The sequence below is a fragment of the Pecten maximus genome, chromosome 3 (genome assembly GCF_902652985.1).
Source record: "Pecten maximus chromosome 3, xPecMax1.1, whole genome shotgun sequence".
NCBI classification, from domain to species: domain Eukaryota; kingdom Metazoa; phylum Mollusca; class Bivalvia; order Pectinida; family Pectinidae; genus Pecten; species Pecten maximus.
Genome location: NC_047017.1, coordinates 12,629,464 through 12,650,832, shown reverse-complemented (window position 1 = coordinate 12,650,832; position 21,369 = coordinate 12,629,464). Strand labels below are relative to the sequence as shown.

Sequence of the window (21,369 nt, the reverse complement as noted above, 5' to 3'; positions counted from 1 at the left end):
ACATACAAGGTACATGCTCTAGTACACGTAGTTATGTAAATATACATCCTTTGGTATTGTATAAGGTATATGCTCTAGTACACGTAGTTATGTAAATATGCATCCTTTGGTATTGTATAAGGTATATGCTCTAGTACACGTAGTTATATAAATATACATCCTTTGGTATTGTATAAGGTATATGCTCTAGTACACGTAGTTATATAAATATACATCCTTTGGTATTGTATAAGGTATATGCTCTAGTACACGTAGTTATATAAATATACATCCTTTGGTATTGTATAAGGTATACGCTCTAGTACACGTAGTTACGTAAATATACATCCTTTGGTATTGTATAAGGTATACGCTCTAGTACACGTAGTTATGTAAATATACATCCTTTGGTATTGTATAAGGTATACGCTCTAGTACACGTAGTTACGTAAATATACATCCTTTGGTATTGTATAAGGTATACACTCTAGTACACGTAGTTATGTAAATATACATCCTTTGGTATTGTATAAGGTATACGCTCTAGTACACGTAGTTACGTAAATATACATCCTTTGGTATTGTATAAGGTATATGCTCTAGTACACGTAGTTATGTAAATATACATCCTTTGGTATTGTACCTTGGATTGTTCAGACTCCGCCTCCTTAGTGTTTTTGGCACGTTCAGAAGAAAGACCGACCCTACATAACTTTCTGTAGTAGTCTACAAACCACTGTTTCTGCTCGTCTGTCAGATGTGCTGAAAAACAAGGTCAAGACTTATAAAACAGGCTGAAATCATTTGTTTTGTCTTACAGTAAACCTGTATGACTTTTAAGTATAGCAAATATTTGCTTATTAATTCAATTTCTGATTGTTGTCCAAGAACATTTCACCTCATTACCACAGCCAATCCAACACCCCCCCCCCCCCCCCCCCCCCCCCCCCTCAAAATCACCAAAGGCATATTATGAAGAAATATTACATTAAAAAATTCTCATTTCAACTTGATTGTCACTAATTTCAAATCTGAATTTAAATAAAATATTATTAATGCTATCATAACAGAACTATCAATCAGTCATATGCTGAGAATAGAGTGAGAATTATGTGACCCTGACACCAGAGATTGTGGAATCAGGGACTCTATAGATAATTTAACATAAATCAGCCTGGAACTTTTAAAATTATATCATACATGTGTAAGATGTGGGCTGTGACCTTGACAAGAAAACCTGTGACTGGCGGCACCTGTCACATCACAGCTATGAATCAGAAGGAAATTGCATGTTGCTTTGGATGCTTAACTGATGAGAACCACTTACAAAGAAAATACAAAAAAAAACCCAACAAATCACTTATTTTCACTCAGACAAAACTATCATTATAAGCTGGAATTTGCCCTAGAGGGGAACATGTAAAGAAGGCGACCAGTCAGAAGACTGTAAGTGCCAATCCATCTTCTTTGAGACAACAACTATGGAGCAATTTGACCTCGTTGTGGTCCCTCCTTCAGCAACCCTCTATTATTGGTGATAATTCCAGTGTAATTAACACAGCTCCCCCTCCCTCAGTAATGGCCAGACAAATAATAGCCCTTACATTACTACAATGATAACACTCATAAAACATGAAAGACACATTTGATTGTAGCATTCCCTACAAATGGCTCAATTGATTTTTTGTTCTTTCGCAGTCAGACAAGTTCTACCCTGGAGGCTTTACACACATATCCCGACTACATCATACAAACATCAGTTATCCCAGAGATCAAAACATTTCACAACCAGTATGTTTTTTTGTAAATTTGACAATCAATAAGGAAAAATCTTCCATTCAGATTCCAAAAAGTTTGCTATATAATATTATAACCGATAGGTTGCTGTTTCCCATCGGTTCCTCTTCCCAATCAAGAAGTTTCTTTTTAACGGTACAAGGTAAACAAAGCTTTCAGCTGTAAAACATTTCTCCATCTGTTTTATACGATTGTAGGGCCATTTTTTCTGCTGTTACGTAGTTTGGCTTACGTTAAGTCAAATGTTTCATTGATCGTAACATTATTGAAATTGGATCTATTTTTTACTTTATTGTACCGACAATAAATCATACACAAATCCAAAACATGTTATTCATAGCCTTGCTGTGGATCATTAAATATTCAAAAGCTTTTTATTTATTTGAAGGGATAATGCTTTAAAATCCATAGAACTGTGTTAAGCACCAGATGTGATTAACATTAACTTGATCAGAATCCTATTTCCCAGTGCTGACTAATCTGTTCATGGTATAAACACACCCTATATCACATTAACCTTCTATTCAATGTAAAAACAAAATTCTGATATAAATATTTTGATCCTTTTTCATATTTTCTTATGAGTCTAGTTCATTAATCAAGTGCAATCAATGATTGCCAAGTTCACGGGTGGCAGTTATCCCAAAAAGCTTATACTATAATTCTCAATGACAAATTAATACATTTGATACACATCATTTATGTCAATTTGATACTAAAAATAATCTCAACTGATTTGACGCCCAACAATTAAATCCCAAATATGTGAAAATTCAGAAAAAAAATCCAAATATTTCCACCCCTCAATTGTCATTTTATCCTATCTAGACGTGTAATGATTATATACACCGAATCAGGGGGGTATGGGAGGAGTACCTATGGACTGGGAGGACTAAAAACTATTTTAAACTGAGTATTGATGAAAAAAGTGAAGTCAAAAACATGGCAACATTTTTTTTTAAATTACAAAATATTTCCACATTATTTTGACGTAGCAGCACTCCTATACCTCTAATAAAAGTGTTCAAAATTGGAGGGTGTGGGGTGCAAATTTAAGAACTTGTAAGCTTTTCAAAAACTTTTAATGATTTTGGGTGGGATGCAGTCGCCGAGCAACAACATAAGCTTCTAGTAATTCATAACTGGTAAGCTTGTAGACTGTGGTAAGGTACAATTGACCAGGAGATATTTACCTTGTAGACCATGAGCGAGGCGGCCGAGTTGTTTGGTTATAACTGGCCAGGAGATATTTACCTTGTTGACCGTGAGTGAGGCGGCCGAGTTGTTTGACTACGACTGGCCAGGAGATATTTACCTTGTAGACTGTGAGCGAGGCGGCCGAGTTGTTTGACTACGACTGGCCAGGAGATATTTACCTTGTAGACCGTGAGCGAGGCGGCCGAGTTGTTTGACTACGACTGGCCAGGAGATATTTACCTTGTAGACCGTGAGCGAGGCGGCCGAGTTGTTTGACTACGACTGGCCAGGAGATATTTACCTTGTAGACCGTGAGCGAGGCGGCCGAGTTGTTTGACTACGACTGGCCAGGAGATATTTACCTTGTAGACCGTGAGCGAGGCGGCCGAGTTGTTTGGCTACGACTGGCAGGGTACTATCTTCGTTCTGCATCGCCTGCTGACAGAACTTACACACCAGGGGGATGATAGTGTTATTGCAGGTGTCTGAAATCATACAAGGTCAAGGTCAGCAATGTCATCATGAGATATTAGGTCAAGGTCAATCATTAGGTCATGAGTGATATTGAGAGGTCAAAATCAAACTATGCCATCTATGTTTTTTTTTTATATTTAGGTCACCTTAATATGAAAGGTCATAACACTGCTTTCAATGACAATAGGTGAGGTAACTGTCTTCTTTATCAATATCAGGTTTGCTCTTGGAAAAAATCACCACAGAAGTATAAAATTATTTTACTAGAAAATGCTAGACTGGTGGCCTGACTTCATGATTTTAGTCTCTAGCATGGGAAAGATTCTTATTTTTAATCTATCAATAAACGTCAGTTGCCCAGCGGGGGTCTTCAGGCATACAAATAAGATACCCCCATCCCTTCAGTCATCAAAATTTTTAGAGCTTGATGATTATAACATTTTATTACTATCGTGATTCCCCTTGAAATATATCTATCAAAAACAATCTGTGTTGAGAGGAACAGTACAAAGATATACACACAAGGCATTGTACTTAACATCAAAGACAAGTTTTTAGATTAATGTACAATTAAGCGTAGCATTATTGAGATATTACCACTACTTATCAGCCGAGAGCTTAATTAATGCTGTTCATGTGATGAGGGTTACATCAGAAGGCAGAAATCCAGACTAGTTTCTTAAGTGGTACCTGTGAAATAATCAACTTATACAGTATAAGGTCCATGTTAGTGTATATACATGTGGGTTAATACTGTTGTCTGATCCTTACCCTCATCCAACAGACTAAGTATGCTGACGACTGTTTCTAGACCAGCTGTTCGTACAAAGCCCTCCTCATCATTTGTAAGTTCCACCAGTTCAGGCAGTATTGCACTTTTTGTTGGTTCAAGGCTACAAAATAAATCATAATATTAGCTAAGATATTCTGTTATGTAATACATTATCAAATACCTGGTTGAGTAAAGTCTGGTCTGCTTAACAAGCCATTTATGTATTTTTTTTCTTTTCAGATACTTTTCTTATTAATTTTTTCTGAACCTTTTATAAAAACTACAACTTAAAATTTGCATTGATTTATCTAGAAGTTATTAAGGCTTGGAAAAACCCTTGAAAAATCAACATTTTCATAGCGACACATGCCAGAGTAGATCAACTTCATCCACCAAAGATGAAATTCTTTTTCCCCCTATTATAACAAAAATTCTCACCCTAACCCCCGGGCCACGGAATCAAGCTGTCGACACATACATCCCCGCACTTCATAATCCACATCCTGACAGAGTGACTGTACCACCGGCAGGATTTCCTTTTTAATTCTGGAAAAAAATGAAAACAGAAATATGAAAAATCAAAAAATCAAAAATCACACTCAATATATGAACCAATATTGATACTAACATATTTTCATTTTCAAACTGTTCAAATCTTTAAATATGTAATTTTTTTCAATGGCTAAGCATATTTATGTTTATAGTCCCTAAACATCTGGACATGTAGGTACACATAGGGTATATCATAATCCTTTCACTTCCAACATCCCCAAACCAGGTCTCGGTTGATCAGTTGTCACTGGGATGTATGATATCAATGATTCTAACAAATCTCTGTCAGTCCTAACAAATCTCTGTCAGTCCTAACAGTTAGACCTCTGTCAGTTCTAACAAACCTCTGTCAGTCCTAACAAACCTGTCAGTTCTAACAAACCTCTGTCAGTTCTAACAAATCTCTGTCAGTTCTAATAAACCTCTGTCAGTCCTAACAGACCTCTGTCAGTCCTAACAAATCTGTCAGTCCTAACAAACCTGTCAGTTCTGTCAGTTCTAACAAACCTCTGTCAGTTCTAACAAACCTCTGTCAGTTCTAACAAATCTCTGTCAGTCCTAACAAACCTGTCAGTCCTAACAAACCTCTGTCAGTTCTAACAAACCTCTGTCAGTTCTAACAAATCTCTGTCAGTTCTAATAAACCTCTGTCAGTCCTAACAGACCTCTGTCAGTCCTAACAAATCTGTCAGTCCTAACAAACCTGTCAGTTCTGTCAGTTCTAACAAACCTCTGTCAGTTCTAACAAACCTCTGTCAGTTCTAACAAATCTCTGTCAGTCCTAACAAACCTGTCAGTCCTAACAAACCTCTGTCAGTTCTAACAAACCTCTGTCAGTTCTAACAAATCTCTGTCAGTTCTGTCAGTTCTAACAAACCTCTGTCAGTTCTAACAAACCTCTGTCAGTTCTAACAAATCTCTGTCAGTCCTAACAAATCTCTGTCAGTTCTGTGGTTCTAACAAATCTCTGCAAGTTCTATAGTTCTAACAAATTTCTGTCAGTTCAAACAAACTTCTGTCAGTTCTGTGACCACCACAATAGCATTCATTTACTTTAATAGACACCCAATTTGTTTTAACAGTACCTTAAAACATAACCCATCAAAACACTACACTGTAATGTGCTTGTGAACAAAATGCTTTTAAAAAAATCTGAAACAACATTAAGATATCTTCTCCATTGCATTTAAAAACATGCAACAATATACATTAAGGAGAGTGGACTTCAGGGAATATAGATGAAAATACAACTCACACCTCAAATGTACTGATCCATTCTGTTTCCACACTAAAGTTTGTTTACAGTTTAAAAAATACCCCGCGGAACCATCAAACTTCGTAAAACATTTAACAGAAGACTTTGCCTTCATAAAATAAACTTGCTGATGATTAACAAAGGCTTTCAACACCGCCAGCTGTCAATTATCAAACATATCAACTATTTTTATTACATAATACAGCGTTTAAAAAAAAACTACGAAAGCTTGGTTGTCATGATTACAAACAAAATTTATAGATTCTATCTGAAAGAGACACTTGAAATCTTGTGTATTAAAAAGATATGAAATCCCTGGCAAAAAGCTTTAGAAGATGAATAAAAATTAAAAAAGATAGTGAGAAAGGTTATGTTTTTCCTCACATCATAATTGAATATCAAATATTGCATGCATGTTGTATGGTTGTATGGAGGAGGCAGCCACACAGGGAAGTTGTATAGATAGTATGATTGTCTGGTTGGAGAAATATTGACTGGTTTCTCTGAGAAGATTAATGCTGGGGCACCAAGATGATTACAGCATTCGATACTCACAGTATCATAATTGGCCTGATAATATTTACAAGTTCCACACACTAATACTTTGGCCTAATGAATATTGTCTACCAACACTTGGCATACCATGTTAATATATATATATGTGCACGTTCAGATTTGTTTTTCTGCCAGGTTGGTTTTTTTTTTTATCTAACAGTCAGCCTCTCATACTCCAGCTCTCTCTCTCCGTGGATTTTCTCAATTGCTTTCAAGCTTTCACATTTCACAAATGATTATGTAATAATAGAAATAATGATTTACATTGCCTCTGACATTCTAACATTTCAAGCTATGATTTCATTCTCTTTCTCCCCATCACAACTCTGACATGATACTGTATACATCATTTAACTGTTATCTCATTTTTTCTTCTTTTTATTTTTAAATTTTAAATCTAATATGGACACACACCTGGGCCCAGTTATTCAAAAGGTGATTAGGCTTTATCACTTGATTAGTGAAAAATTCATTTCTCATTTGTTGCAAAACCTGTGAGTATATCATCTTTAAATTATGCCAGTTGGAAGAGAATTAAGAATTATCGAATTTCATTAAGATTTGTCAAGTTAGTTCTACCAGAAATTATTATATCAGGATTTGAAAAACGTTGTTAAAATGTGATTAGCCTAATCACCTTTCGAACAACTGGGCCCTGATGTCTTAATTTAAAAATTGTGAGAAAAAACATTGAAGGGAACATCATGATATTGACAAAACTTCAAATTTCAAAATCCAGTCAGTAACAACTGAAGTGATAGAAAAAACAGGAGAAGATGGCGCTATCTGGTTCTGAATCACCTCACAATTACAATTGGAATGAAAAAAAAAGTGTGAAAAAAACATGAGTTCAAGCAGACTCTGAAATCTCTCAACTGTCTGGAAACATCTGTATAATTAGATTACATGTAGCAGACAATATGCATTATCTCTGATTGGCTGCAGGGTTTCATACAAACTAAAAGGGACGAGTTGGACTGGGGTTGTACTCAAATGTAAACAGGGCATCAACAAATAGAAGCACTTCAAACATATGGAAGAGAAAATTAACTCACAAAAAAATAAAAAATTTGATGGGGCTGCAGGTACACCTTCAGAATTCAGAATTTGATGGGGCTGGTACACATTCAGAATTTGATGGAGCTGGTACACATTCAGAATTTGATCAGGCTGGTACATATTCAGAATACAATGAGGCTAGTACACATTCAGAATTTGATGGAGCTGGTACACATTCAGAATACAATGGGGCTGGTACACATTCAGAATATGATCACGCTGTTACAGATTTAAATTTGATGGGGGTGGTACACATTCAGAATACAATGGGGCTGGTACACATTCAGAATACAATGAGGCTGGTACACATTCAGAATATGATCAGGCTGGTACACATTCAGAATTTGATGGAGCTGGTACACATTCAGAATTTGATGGAGCTGGTACACATTCAGAATACAATGGGGCTGGTACACATTCAGAATTTGATGGAGCTGGTACACATTCAGAATTTGATGGAGCTGGTACATATTCAGAATACAATGGGGCTGGTACACATTCAGAATACAATGGGGCTGGTACACATTCAGAATACAATGGGGCTGGTACATATTCAGAATTTGATGGGGCTGGTACACATTCAGAATTTGATGGGGGTGGTACACATTCAGAATATGATCAGGCTGGTACAGATTTAAATTTGATGGGGCTGGTACACATTCAGAATTTGATCACGCTGGTACATATTCAGAATTTTGCAGCAGCATCAAGAGACATTCAGATGGAAGAAAGAGAGATGAACTGAAACCAAATGTTCCCATTGACAGGGTTATACTTACACAAATGGTTCACATTTGGTTCCCATTGACAGGGTAATACTTACACAAATGGTTCAAACTTGGTGGCAATCTTTCCAAGGATTTTACAGCAAGAGAGGCGAGAATGCACCGCCTGTGATAGCTGGCCTTTAGCAATGGCGATGTTCAAAATCTGCAGGAAAAAAAAAGATTAGTGAAAATACAATTTCCTGTGAGAAGCTCTCCAACAAAATCCTCATCACACAGCGAGATTCAAGTCTGACAGACAAAACCAACCTCAATAACTACAGATAAAGGTCACCCAGATTTCATTTCAAAACTTAAAAAAAAAATCTACAATAAAAATAATTTCACCGTGTCATTTCATAGCTGGGATTTGAATATAGTGTGAAAACATGGCTGACTGTTGTAGAAATCTTTTTAGCATGAACGACTTTTTTTTTGGCACAAATTCAATTACTAAGCAGCTAACACAATTTTATTAATTTACCACTTAACAAAAATAGATTTCTCTTTTAAATTAATTGTCAGGATATTTGGGGCTAAATTTTAAGCCTTTTTTCTAAGGAAAATGAAAGTTATTTCTCCCTTGATTGTAATTGTATAAAGGCTCATGGTGATCTGAAAATAGTCAGGAAAGCTTTCATTTTGATCTGTATGCAATATTTTTTTAGGTCTTATTTCTAAACTGAAATGAAAAGAATATTCTTAGAGCTTATTGGTATATTCCAAAAGTATACATTATATTCATTCCTCCACAACATGTTTGGACCCCAGTGAAGAAGTTGGAAAATCTGGAACGATGAAAACAGTTTTGTCCATTCAAGTTTTATTCAAGTGTTTGACATGGTCTGGAAAAAAATCGATCTACTAGAACTTCACTGAAATCATTCAGATCAAAGAATTTTAAGATGTTACTGCAGGTGACTGTTTCCATTACTGTACATCTGGGAGGTTAGCTCTTCCTAATACCATCAGTTTAATAACAACTGTACATAAACTTGTCTAATTTAATTAATAGACCAAAAATGAATAAATCAAGTTCATGTTTGGGCTGTAAATGATAACTCAGGATAAAGAATTAAAATATTGAGTGCTGCAGGGTTAGGGTAACATGCAGGAAATTATATACAAATCTTTAATTTGATAAAGTTAACATGGACGATTATAATGATAAAGTTAACATGGCCGATTATAATTGTAAAGTTAACATGGCCGATTATAATGATAAAGTTAACATGGCCGATTATAATTGTAAAGTTAACATGGCCGATTATAATGATAAAGTTAACATGGCCGATTATAATGGTAAAGTTAACATGGCCGATTATAATGATAAAGTTAACATGGCCGATTATAATGATAAAGTTAACATGGCCGATTATAATTGTAAAGTTAACATGGCCGATTATAATGATAAAGTTAACATGGCCGATTATAATTGTAAAGTTAACATGGCCGATTATAATGATAAAGTTAACATGGCCGATTATAATGGTAAAGTTAACATGGCCGATTATAATGATAAAGTTAACATGGCCGATTATAATGATAAAGTTAACATGGCCGATTATAATGGTAAAGTTAACATGGCCGATTATAATGATAAAGTTAACATGGCCGATTATAATTGTAAAGTTAACATGGCCGATTATAATGATAAAGTTAACATGGCCGATTATAATGGTAAAGTTAACATGGCCGATTATAATGGTAAAGTTAACATGGCCGATTATAATGATAAAGTTAACATGGCCGATTATAATGATAAAGTTAACATGGCCGATTATAATGGTAAAGTTAACATGGCCGATTATAATGATAAAGTTAACATGGCCGATTATAATGATAAAGTTAATATGGCCGATTATAATGATATAGTTAACATGGCCAATTATAATGATAAAGTTAACATGGCCGATTATAATGGTATAGTTAACACGGCCCGATTGTAATGATAAAGTTAATATGGCCGATTATAATGATAAAGTTACCATGGCTGATTATAATGATATAGTTAACATGGCTGATTATAATGATAAAGTTAATATGGCCGATTATAATGATATAGTTAACATGGCCGATTATAATGAATATGGCCGATGATAGAGTCTCCTGTTACACCTGGGCACCAGTCTCTACACATGTATCCCATCACCTTGTCATTTCTGGCTCCCTAATCCCGGAGACAGACTACCAGATAGTCCCCCTCCCTCTCCCTCTCAACATTTCTGGTATGTCTCCCAGATCTGAAGATAAGGACCCAAGCTACCCAGGATCCAGCCTATAGTGATCTTTATCATATTATCCTTGCTATTCGATATGAATAACAAGCATTTTCTATTTCTATCCACTCTCTGTATAACCAGAAAAAGATTGAGTCCTGTTGGCCAAGTCTTGGCAAAATAACAGGATTAGTGGTAATTACATAGGGACTGGAAAATTCTCTAAACACTCAACTCAACTCAGTTAGATGTGAATCAATGGATCCCAAATCGCTGTTATGATAATATCAGAGTTCTGCATCCATAGAACACAGCCAACATCACAACTCATACTATTGGACCTGGGTAGAATTCAATGACCGCGTCCCAGACAAGATCAATACACCAAGGCTACAAAACATGTTACTGTGGAGGGGGTACCTCCACAAATTTAAGGTCAAACAATTTAATCTGTTTTAATGATAGGTTTCAATACTTCACCGCTCAAGGCCATTCACTTAACAAATCAGCATCCCTCGTTTGTTTTAAAGTTTTGTTAATTGATTCACTACCATCGGTTTGATCTGTTGGATGGTTGGGGCTATTATCTCTCCAGCTCGAGGGAAATCAATCAGTCAATTTGAGTAGGATCCTTTCAACATCACTGTGTATTAACTCAATTAGATTGGATATCAATATCTAGGTAAATTATTGAGTTACACAACGTTTTCCTTGAGGCTAGTCTGAGCACACTGGAGTCGTTATATCTAAGGATGCTGTGACTGAAGGACGTTATTAGTGGTACCTTTCTACTGACGGGTACATTTAAGGATCTATAAAGGACGACCTAATTACATAAACAAGTCCATATACATAATTGTTATAACACGTCTGTTAAGGTTTCATGATAACCATCCCCGGTATCATGTTAGGTTTCCATTGTGACACATTACATAACTGTATAAAAAAATTATCCTCGTGTAAGATGTAAAATAAAACACTTCATAAGAAGACATTTATACTGTTTATGTTTTAATCAGTGAGAAACAAGATCTAGTGATGACTAATCATGATATATCTCTACAATCCAAGTTTTCCACTGGATGTATTGTCACCACTGATGTATATGACTATACTCACTTCTCTATGACTATACTCACCTCTTTCTTTATGATATCTTTAGGGAGTAGGTCAATGACGTCCAGTAGAGTCTCTAACCAGGCACTGGCCACATCTGTAAATATACCCATCAATATACTGGATTAAGTTAATTTCTGACTTGTTGACCACTAATATAACAACAAAACACTTTGTCTTTATTAACTACTCAAAAATAATAACTGACATTAGGCTGTAATGGAACAATAGCATTTTATTTTAACATTGATAAATGCTTCATGTTTATTTGGGTTTGTTTTTTTGTTTTTTTTGGAAAGTATAAAAAAACTAACCGTGTTCTCATTAAAAACAATTAGGCCAATATTACACCATGTACATACAAGTTCAACTGGCTATCAGATTATCATATGGAACATTAGTATTGTACTAAATGAGTTATTACAGATTATCATATGGAACATTATATTTAGTATTGTACTAAACGAGTTATAACAGATTATACAGAACATTAGTATTGTACTAAACAAGTTATAACAGATTATACAGAACATTAGTATTGTACTAAACGAGTTATAACAGATTATACAGAACATTAGTATTGTGCTAAACGAGTTATAACAGATTATACAGAACATTAATATTGTACTAAACGAGTTATAACAGATTATACAGAACATTAGTATTGTACTAAACGAGTTATAACAGATTATACAGAACATTAGTATTGTACTAAACGAGTTATAACAGATTATACAGAACATTAGTATTGTACTAAACGAGTTATAACAGATTATACAGAACATTAGTATTGTACTATACGAGTTATAACAGATTATACAGAACATTAGTATTGTACTAAACGAGTTATAACAGATTATACAGAACATTAGTATTGTACTAAACGAGTTATAACAGATTATACAGAACATTAGTATTGTACATCTCCTGTTACCCTCATTAAATAAAGATCTATTATTGTCTCTCTGCCATTGAAAACTTTCACTCACAATAAAGAAATGGTAATCAATGTAAGGCAATATATTCCGATCTGCCGTGACCTAGTTACTGAACTATGAAGCATGTCATGACACGATAAATAACCCAGCATCACCACATGAATTTTACTAAAACTCTCCTATGAGAGCTGTTTCTTGTCAATGCCAGTATGTCACAAAGTTATCATCACTACTCAGGCAATATCACAATGTTTTACAAAATACGCAATGGACTTCATGCAGGAACATCAGATGTAGCTGAATAGAAAAGTCTCTCAGAGACTTAACGAATACTTTTCACCAAATTCTAGAAACAAAGAGCTCAAAAGATGACAAGTTTCTAAATCTAAGTAATGCAGAAGAGTTGTCTTTTGAAGACAGAAGCAAATCTGAGGATTAAGTAACAATTTTTGTCCAGTTAGCTGGAATTCCCAGGGGTTTTTGAAAGTTTCTGAAACAGTTCTGACAACGCTTAATACTATAATGATGAAATGCTGAAATGGGTGAATGTTAAATTGTTAAACATGTGTTGAGGAGTAACAGAATTCTTTTTGGAGGATTGAATGTTATGTTAAGTGCAGTCCAGTCCATATTTTTCCATTTGACCATTTTCCCCCAGAAGATCATTTGGCTCTGGAACATCTGTCCTGGGAGTTAAGTGTCCCAACATTAGCTACAAGTTATATTAGGCATTGTGACTTTTAAAGGATATTGATTGTCCAGTACTGGCCTGATGGAGGTTTCACATGGCCCTAATGGGAATGATCTCCATATGCTGTCACAATGCTACTGTTGTGTAGCTAAGGTCAGGGTGATCAATTCTCATACCAAATTGACCAATCTTTTTAATCGGATCACCATGTAGTGGGGGGACAAAGAAAGAGGAGCCAAATATATTTCTACTGGCTGTCTGTTTGGATTTCTATGTTAGCAAGATTATTTCTAACAAAACACAGCCATGTACTGTTATAAACGATTGCAGCACAGAGTGAATGGTGGAGACCAATGATATATTGGGCCCAGTTCCACAAACATGTTGGCCAATAGGAATGGTGGTCGATGTGGGAACACTCAATGAGAAGTTATTAGTTTGTAGGGGGGACAATCTCGATGATTCACATTCAATCAATACAAAGTGATCTTGTGGTGGAGCTAAACCCAGCAGTTCCCAGTCGGTAAAGTTTCAAACACAATAAGCTGAAACAGGTCCTGTCCTGGACAAAGTTTTTAATTCTAATCGTTAGGAATCTGAAGAAGTACCAATAATTCTTTCCATATATGGGACTTATGAACTAATTTGATTACAAAATCCAATCAGAATTTTCACTCAATTTCATGTTCCTGTGATAAGGTCAACTTGCTAAAATCTTAATCTAAAGAGCATCTCATTCAAATTTTAGTCATTATTACCATGAGAAAAATATGTTCTATAAATAGATACTGACTTTATCTGATATTGTGTTTCACAAGCCAAGATGCATATGGCCATTAACAGTCACCTGAGTTCTGATATACTTTAGTCAGTCTGACCCATTTTGGCCTCCCTTATCAGTCCCTTGTGACTGATAATTCGAAGTTTGAATTTTTTTCAATGGCCATTCCATGGAACAAATGATGCTCAAAAATGTGATTTCTGTATAATATATATAAACTGTAGAAAATTTTATCTTCTCTCCAGGGGGAAGAGTTAGGCCTCTGGGTCATGAATTTCACAATTTTTGTAAACCATCCCAAGACCCTTCTTCCATCTATGAAGAGTATTTTGCCTCTATCACATCTGAGCCTTCAGAAGATTTTTGAAATTTCATGTTAATTTGACATATTTTGCCCCACCGTTGGGCACCTTGGAGGTTAGGGACAATATAATTCGCAAATATGGCTAACTTTTGCCAACGGACGGTTTCTGCAAAATTTCATTGAAACTGGTTCAGGTCTTCATGAGAAGAAGTCAAAATCGTAAAAATGTTTACAGATGGCAAACAGCGCCTGACAAACGATGGAACATGTCTATAGGTCATTCTGACCCATCAAGTCAGATGACCCAAAAACCTGACCCAGTAAAATCTGCTCCAGTATTTTATACTTTGGTGTTCATTCACTCCTACCAGTCAGTAGGAAACCATTCATCTTCAATGTTACCTTTCCCAGTTACATCAATATATTGTATCAGTTTATATGCACCACACACACAAAGTTGAGTCAGCATATAAAATCATGATTTATCTGCTGTTAGATATCACACAAGAAAGACTTTCTTATCCCAAGCCGAGCTCATCTTACATGTTCATATGGAATTCCATGAAATTGAGAATCTAAAGTTTCATTAATCAGGAAAAGATCATTTATTTTGCATTGAGGAAGGGACTCGTGGGGATTGTGTGTACAACTGCAGATCTACCTTACCAAAGCTGTTTAATTATTACCTCCTGAATCGACAGACAGACGCCACGACAGTGAAAGTTTCGATTTACATGTACCCATTATCTGAAGCCATTAGGATCATACATTTTGATCTGTAAAACCTAGCATCTGCTTTGAAGGGAAAAAAGTTTGAAGATACTTCACTTATGTTTAAGTCATTGAAGCTAACTCGAGCGGACATTTTGCACATTCTAATGATATATTTTCGTTCTTCCATTTGCTTAAACATATAAAATAAACCCAAGTAACTGTCTTCAGGCATGACAGCTCCATATGTTCATGATTGAAAATGTATTAAAGAAGTTTAACCGGAAATGAAATACTTCCATTTTTTAATCTAAAAAGCAAAAAATTACTGCTTACATGAGGCCATCACAGAAAGCCTTAGTTATTGTGATTAGATTTTTCCTTTTCATGTTCAAAGTAATAAATAAGGGTTTTCCTTTTACTACCAAAACAGAAATGCAATCTATATCTAAACCTTCGTTTATTACTCTCATTAGAGACCTGCTACCAATCTACTGAAATTGATAAGAACTTAATCTATTAGGAACTGAGCATTTTATTTCCATGATTATATAATATGGATCATTATCCAATTACTCTGCCAGTTTTATAAATGATCTGGAACGTTTCACCTGACTTTTGTTCTGAGCCTGATTAATGTCAGACAAATGAGGTATCAACTTCCTGATTCACCAACGATGTCCAGTCAATGTTATTAGTCATCATCCTAACTGACCCACAGCAGTCAACAAGTCTGTCATTAACAACATCATTGGTCAATTACTAGTAAAAACAATTCACAGTGTCCAGTATCTACATGTGGGGTCAATATGATTGATGTAGACTCATTCAAGTATTGATATATAGCTAGTAGGGATAGTAGTAGAGGGTGGGGACCTAGTGGGGATAGTAATAGAGGGTGGGACCTAGTGGGGATAGTAGTAGAGGGTGGGGACCTAGTGGGGATAGTAGTAGAGGGTGGGGACCTAGTAGGGATAGTAATAGAGGGTGGGACCTAGTGGGGATAGTAGTAGAGGGTGGGGACCTAGTAGGGATAGTAATAGAAGGTGGGGACCTAGTGGGGATAGTAATAGAGGGTGGGGACCTAGTGGGGATAGTAGTAGAGGGTGGGGACCTAGTGGGGATAGTAATAGAGGGTGGGGACCTAGTGGGGATAGAAGTAGAGGGTGGGGACCTAGTGGGGATAGTAGTAGAGGGTGGGGATAGTAGTAGAGGATGGGGACCTAGTGGGGATAGTAGTAGAGGATGGGGACCTAGTGGGGATAGTAGTAGAGGGTGAGGACCTAGTGGGGATAGTAGTAGAGGATGGGGACCTAGTGGGGATAGTAGTAGAGGGTGGGGACCTAGTGGGGATAGTAATAGAGGGTGGGGACCTAGTGGGGGATAGTAGTAGAGGGTGGGGACCTAGTGGGGATAGTAATAGAGGGTGGGGACCTAGTGGGGATAGTAGTAGAGGGTAGGGACCTAGTGGGGATAGTAGTAGAGGGTAGGGACCTAGTGGGGATAGTAGTAGAGGGTGGGGATAGTAGTAGAGAGTGAGGACCTAGTGGGGATAGTAATAGAGGGTAGGGACCTAGTGGGGATAGTAGTAGAGGGTGGGGATAGTAGTAGAGAGTGAGGACCTAGTGGGGATAGTAGTAGAGGGTGGGACCTAGTGGGGATAGTAGTAGAGGGTGGTGACCTAGTGGGGATAGTAGTAGAAGGTGGGGACCTAGTGGGGATAGTAGTAGAGGGTGGGGACCTAGTGGGGATAGTAGTAGAGGGTGGGGACCTAGTGGGGAAAGTAGTAGAGGAAGGGGACCTAGTGCGGATAGTAGTAGAGGGTGGGGACCTAGTGGGGATAGTAGTAGAGGATGGGGACCTAGTGGGGATAGTAGTAGAGGGTGGGGACTTATTGGGGATAGTAGTAGAGGGTGGGGATAGTAGTAGAAGGTGGGGACCTAGTGGGGATAGTAGTAGAGGGTGAGGACCTAGTGGGGATAGTAGTAGAGGATGAGGACCTAGTGGGGATAGTAGTAGAGGGTGGGGACCTAGTGGGGATAGTAGTAGAGGATGAGGACCTAGTGCGGATAGTAGTAGAGGGTGGGGACCTAGTGGGGATAGTAGTAGAGGGTGGGGACCTAGTGGGGATAGTAGTAGAAGGTGGGGACCTAGTGGGGATAGTAGTAGAGGGTGAGGACCTAGTGGGGATAGTAGTAGAGGATGGGGACCTAGTGGGGATAGTAGTAGAGGGTGGGGACCTAGTGGGGATAGTAATAGAGGGTGGGGACCTAGTGGGGGATAGTAGTAGAGGGTGGGGGACCTAGTGGGGATAGTAATAGAGGGTGGGGACCTAGTGGGGATAGTAGTAGAGGGTAGGGACCTAGTGGGGATAGTAGTAGAGGGTAGGGACCTAGTGGGGATAGTAGTAGAGGGTGGGGATAGTAGTAGAGAGTGAGGACCTAGTGGGGATAGTAATAGAGGGTAGGGACCTAGTGGGGATAGTAGTAGAGGGTGGGGATAGTAGTAGAGAGTGAGGACCTAGTGGGGATAGTAGTAGAGGGTGGGGACCTAGTGGGGATAGTAGTAGAGGGTGGGGACCTAGTGGGGATAGTAGTAGAAGGTGGGGACCTAGTGGGGATAGTAGTAGAGGGTGGGGACCTAGTGGGGATAGTAGTAGAAGGTGGGGACCTAGTGGGGATAGTAGTAGAGGGTGGGGGACCTAGTGGGGATAGTAGTAGAAGGTGGGGACCTAGTGGGGATAGTAGTAGAGGGTGGGGACCTAGTGGGGATAGTAGTAGAGGGTGGGGACCTAGTGGGGATAGTAGTAGAGGGTGGGGACCTAGTGGGGGTAGTAGTAGAGGTTCAGCACATAGTGGGGATAGTAATAGAGGGTGGGGATAGTAGTAGAGGTGGGAACCTAGTGGGGATAGTAGTAGAGGGTGGGGACCTAGTGGGGATAGTAGTAGAGGGTGGGGACCTAGTGGGGATAGAAGTAGAGGGTGGGGACCTAGTGGGGATAGTAGTAGAGGATGGGGACCTAGTGGGGATAGTAGTAGAGGGTGGGGACCTAGTGGGGATAGTAGTAGAGGGTGGGGACCTAGTGGGGATAGTAATAGAGGGTGAGGACATAGTGGGGATAGTAGTAGAGGGTGGGGACCTAGTGGGGATAGTAATAGAGGGTGGGGACCTAGTGGGGATAGTAGTAGAGGGTGGGGACCTAGTGGGGATAGTAGTAGAGGGTGGGGACCTAGTGGGGATAGTAGTAGAGGGTGGGGACCTAGTGGGGATAGTAGTAGAGGGTGGGGACCTAGTGGGGATAGTAATAGAGGGTGGGGACCTAGTGGGGGATAGTAGTAGAGGGTGGGGACCTAGTGGGGATAGTAATAGAGGGTGGGGACCTAGTGGGGATAGTAGTAGAGGGTAGGGACCTAGTGGGGATAGTAGTAGAGGGTAGGGACCTAGTGGGGATAGTAGTAGAGGGTGGGGATAGTAGTAGAGAGTGAGGACCTAGTGGGGATAGTAATAGAGGGTAGGGACCTAGTGGGGATAGTAGTAGAGGGTGGGGATAGTAGTAGAGAGTGAGGACCTAGTGGGGATAGTAGTAGAGGGTGGGGACCTAGTGGGGATAGTAGTAGAGGGTGGGGACCTAGTGGGGATAGTAGTAGAAGGTGGGGACCTAGTGGGGATAGTAGTAGAGGGTGGGGACCTAGTGGGGATAGTAGTAGAAGGTGGGGACCTAGTGGGGATAGTAGTAGAGGGTGGGGACCTAGTGGGGATAGTAGTAGAGGGTGGGGACCTAGTGGGGATAGTAGTAGAGGGTGGGGACCTAGTGGGGGTAGTAGTAGAGGTTCAGCACATAGTGGGGATAGTTATAGAGGGTGGGGACCTAGTGGGGATAGTAGTAGAGGATGGGGACCTAGTGGTGATAGTAGTAGAGGATGGGGACCTAGTGGGGATAGTAGTAGAGGATGGGGACCTAGTGGTGATAGTAGTAGAGGGTGGGGACCTTGTGGGGATAGTAGTAGAGGGTGGGAATAGTAGTAGAGGTGGGAACCTAGTGGGGATAGTAGTAGAGGGTGGGGACCTAGTGGGGATAGTAGTAGAGGGTGGGGACCTAGTGGGGATAGAAGTAGAGGGTGGGGACCTAGTGGGGATAGTAGTAGAGGATGGGGACCTAGTGGGGATAGTAGTAGAGGGTGGGGACCTAGTGGGGATAGTAGTAGAGGGTGGGGACCTAGTGGGGATAGTAATAGAGGGTGAGGACCTAGTGGGGATAGTAGTAGAGGGTGGGGACCTAGTGGGGATAGTAGTAGAGGGTGGGGACCTAGTGGGGATAGTAGTAGAGGGTGGGGACCTAGTGGGGATAGTAGTAGAGGGTGGGGACCTAGTGGGGATAGTAGTAGAGGGTGGGGACCTAGTGGGGATAGTAGTAGAGGGTGGGGACCTAGTGGGGATAGTAATAGAGGGTGGGGACCTAGTGGTGATAGTAGTAGAGGGTGGGGACCTAGTGGGGATAGTAGTAGAGGGTGGGGACCTAGTGGGGATAGTAGTAGAGGGTGGGGACCTAGTGGGGATAGTAATAGAGGGTAGGGACCTAGTGGGGATAGTAGTAGAGGGTGGGGATAGTAGTAGAGGGTGAGGACCTAGTGGGGATAGTAGTAGAGGGTGGGGACCTAGTGGGGATAGTAGTAGAGGATGGGGACCTAGTGGAGATAGTAGTAGAGGGTGGGGATAGTAGTAGAGGGTGAGGACCTAGTGGGGATAGTAGTAGAGGGTGGGGATAGTAGTAGAGGGTGGGGACCTAGTGGGGATAGTAGTAGAGGGTGGGGACCTAGTGGGGATAGTAGTAGAGGATGGGGACCTAGTGGGGATAGTAGTAGAGGGTGGGGACCTAGTGGAGATAGTAGTAGAGGGTGGGGACCTAGTGGGGATAGTAGTAGAGGGTGGGGACCTAGTGGGGATAGTAATAGAGGGTGGGGACCTAGTGGGGATAGTAATAGAGGGTGGGGACCTAGTGGGGATAGTAATAGAAGGTGGGGACCTAGTGGGGATAGTAGTAGAGGGTGGGGACTTATTGGGGATAGTAATAGAGGGTGGGGACTTATTGGGGATAGTAATAGAGGGTGGGGAACTATTAGGAACAGTAATAGAGGGTGGAGACCTAGTTTGGATAGTAGTAGAGGATGGAGACTTTAGATAAAAAGACAGATTAAGCTTTAAAGGTAGGATGGAGGATTAGAAACTAAAAGAATGGAAGCATATGCTACTATTTGAGATGATGGTGACAGGTGAGTTACTTTTTTTGAGATGATGGTGACAGGCAAGTTACTTAGGTAAAGGGAAGCTGGACAGATACGTACCTGGATCTCTAGCGTCCACACTGTTGAGGATGGTCTGTAGGAATGTCTGTGTGTAGTTTTGTATGGGGACAAGGTTTTTCTGTAGAATCTGTAGGAAGGCTGATGAAGCTGCCAGCTGCATCTCCGTCTGGGCCACATACAGCACCTCCTGTCAAACAGATACATAGGCATGTTAATGGTGTCACTCTAAATCATCTTCATTCCTGTCATCCCAACTCAACAAGCACATACAAACTATATTTACGTCAACAGATACAAATGCAAAATGCATACATTGAAATTATTCAACAATTTTTTATATGTATTCAACTCAATTCAACCTAGAGAATTAAATTTTCTGCATTTGACATCCTATAAAGTATTGAAAAGTTCTGCTAAAAGTCAATTTAATTAATACCATATCTATAAGTCAGAAATTGATGTGTTTTTATTCTTAAATTCACCTTTAAAAGTTAATTTTTATGATCATATATCTTATAGTTCAGATAAGTCAAACTGTTTAACAGGTTTACTTTACCTAGCTCCTCTTAAACATAATAGAATGTATTTATTGTGTTTGATTGATATTCCTATCTCCGCTAGGATCCATTACTACAAGGGGAGGAGAAGGTCAAACCTGACCTATACATACTTATTAGTAACAGATCTTTAGCCAAAAACCCATCAATATCTAAAGCTGCCCCACAAAGTTAGCTAAGAAAACAACCTTGACCCCGCCCCCATCCATTAAATCAATCCCTAACACCATACTATAGATTTTATATGTGTGTAGTCTACTCGATAGGGTTTAGTAAATAATAATTAGAGCTTGGTCCAATATGGGTATTGAATCTAACATTACTAAAAGATCTATATCTGTATAA

General features: G+C 39.0%; 1 protein-coding gene across 8 annotated transcripts in view; it reads right to left on the bottom strand.

The window, feature by feature from the left end:
- LOC117323244 (serine/threonine-protein phosphatase 4 regulatory subunit 4-like) overlaps positions 1-21,369 on the bottom strand; it is a 115,978-nt gene that overhangs the window by 34,857 nt on the left and 59,752 nt on the right. For all 8 annotated transcript variants that reach the window (XM_033878315.1, XM_033878317.1, XM_033878318.1 and 5 more), the window contains 7 exons: positions 20,507-20,654; positions 11,763-11,836; positions 8,464-8,570; positions 4,658-4,765; positions 4,219-4,340; positions 3,336-3,458; positions 623-741 (listed from right to left, as the gene is read on the bottom strand). In XM_033878315.1, coding sequence (XP_033734206.1) covers positions 623-741; positions 3,336-3,458; positions 4,219-4,340; positions 4,658-4,765; positions 8,464-8,570; positions 11,763-11,836; positions 20,507-20,654 — 801 coding nt within the window. The remainder of the gene's footprint in view (positions 1-622; positions 742-3,335; positions 3,459-4,218; positions 4,341-4,657; positions 4,766-8,463; positions 8,571-11,762; positions 11,837-20,506; positions 20,655-21,369) is intronic.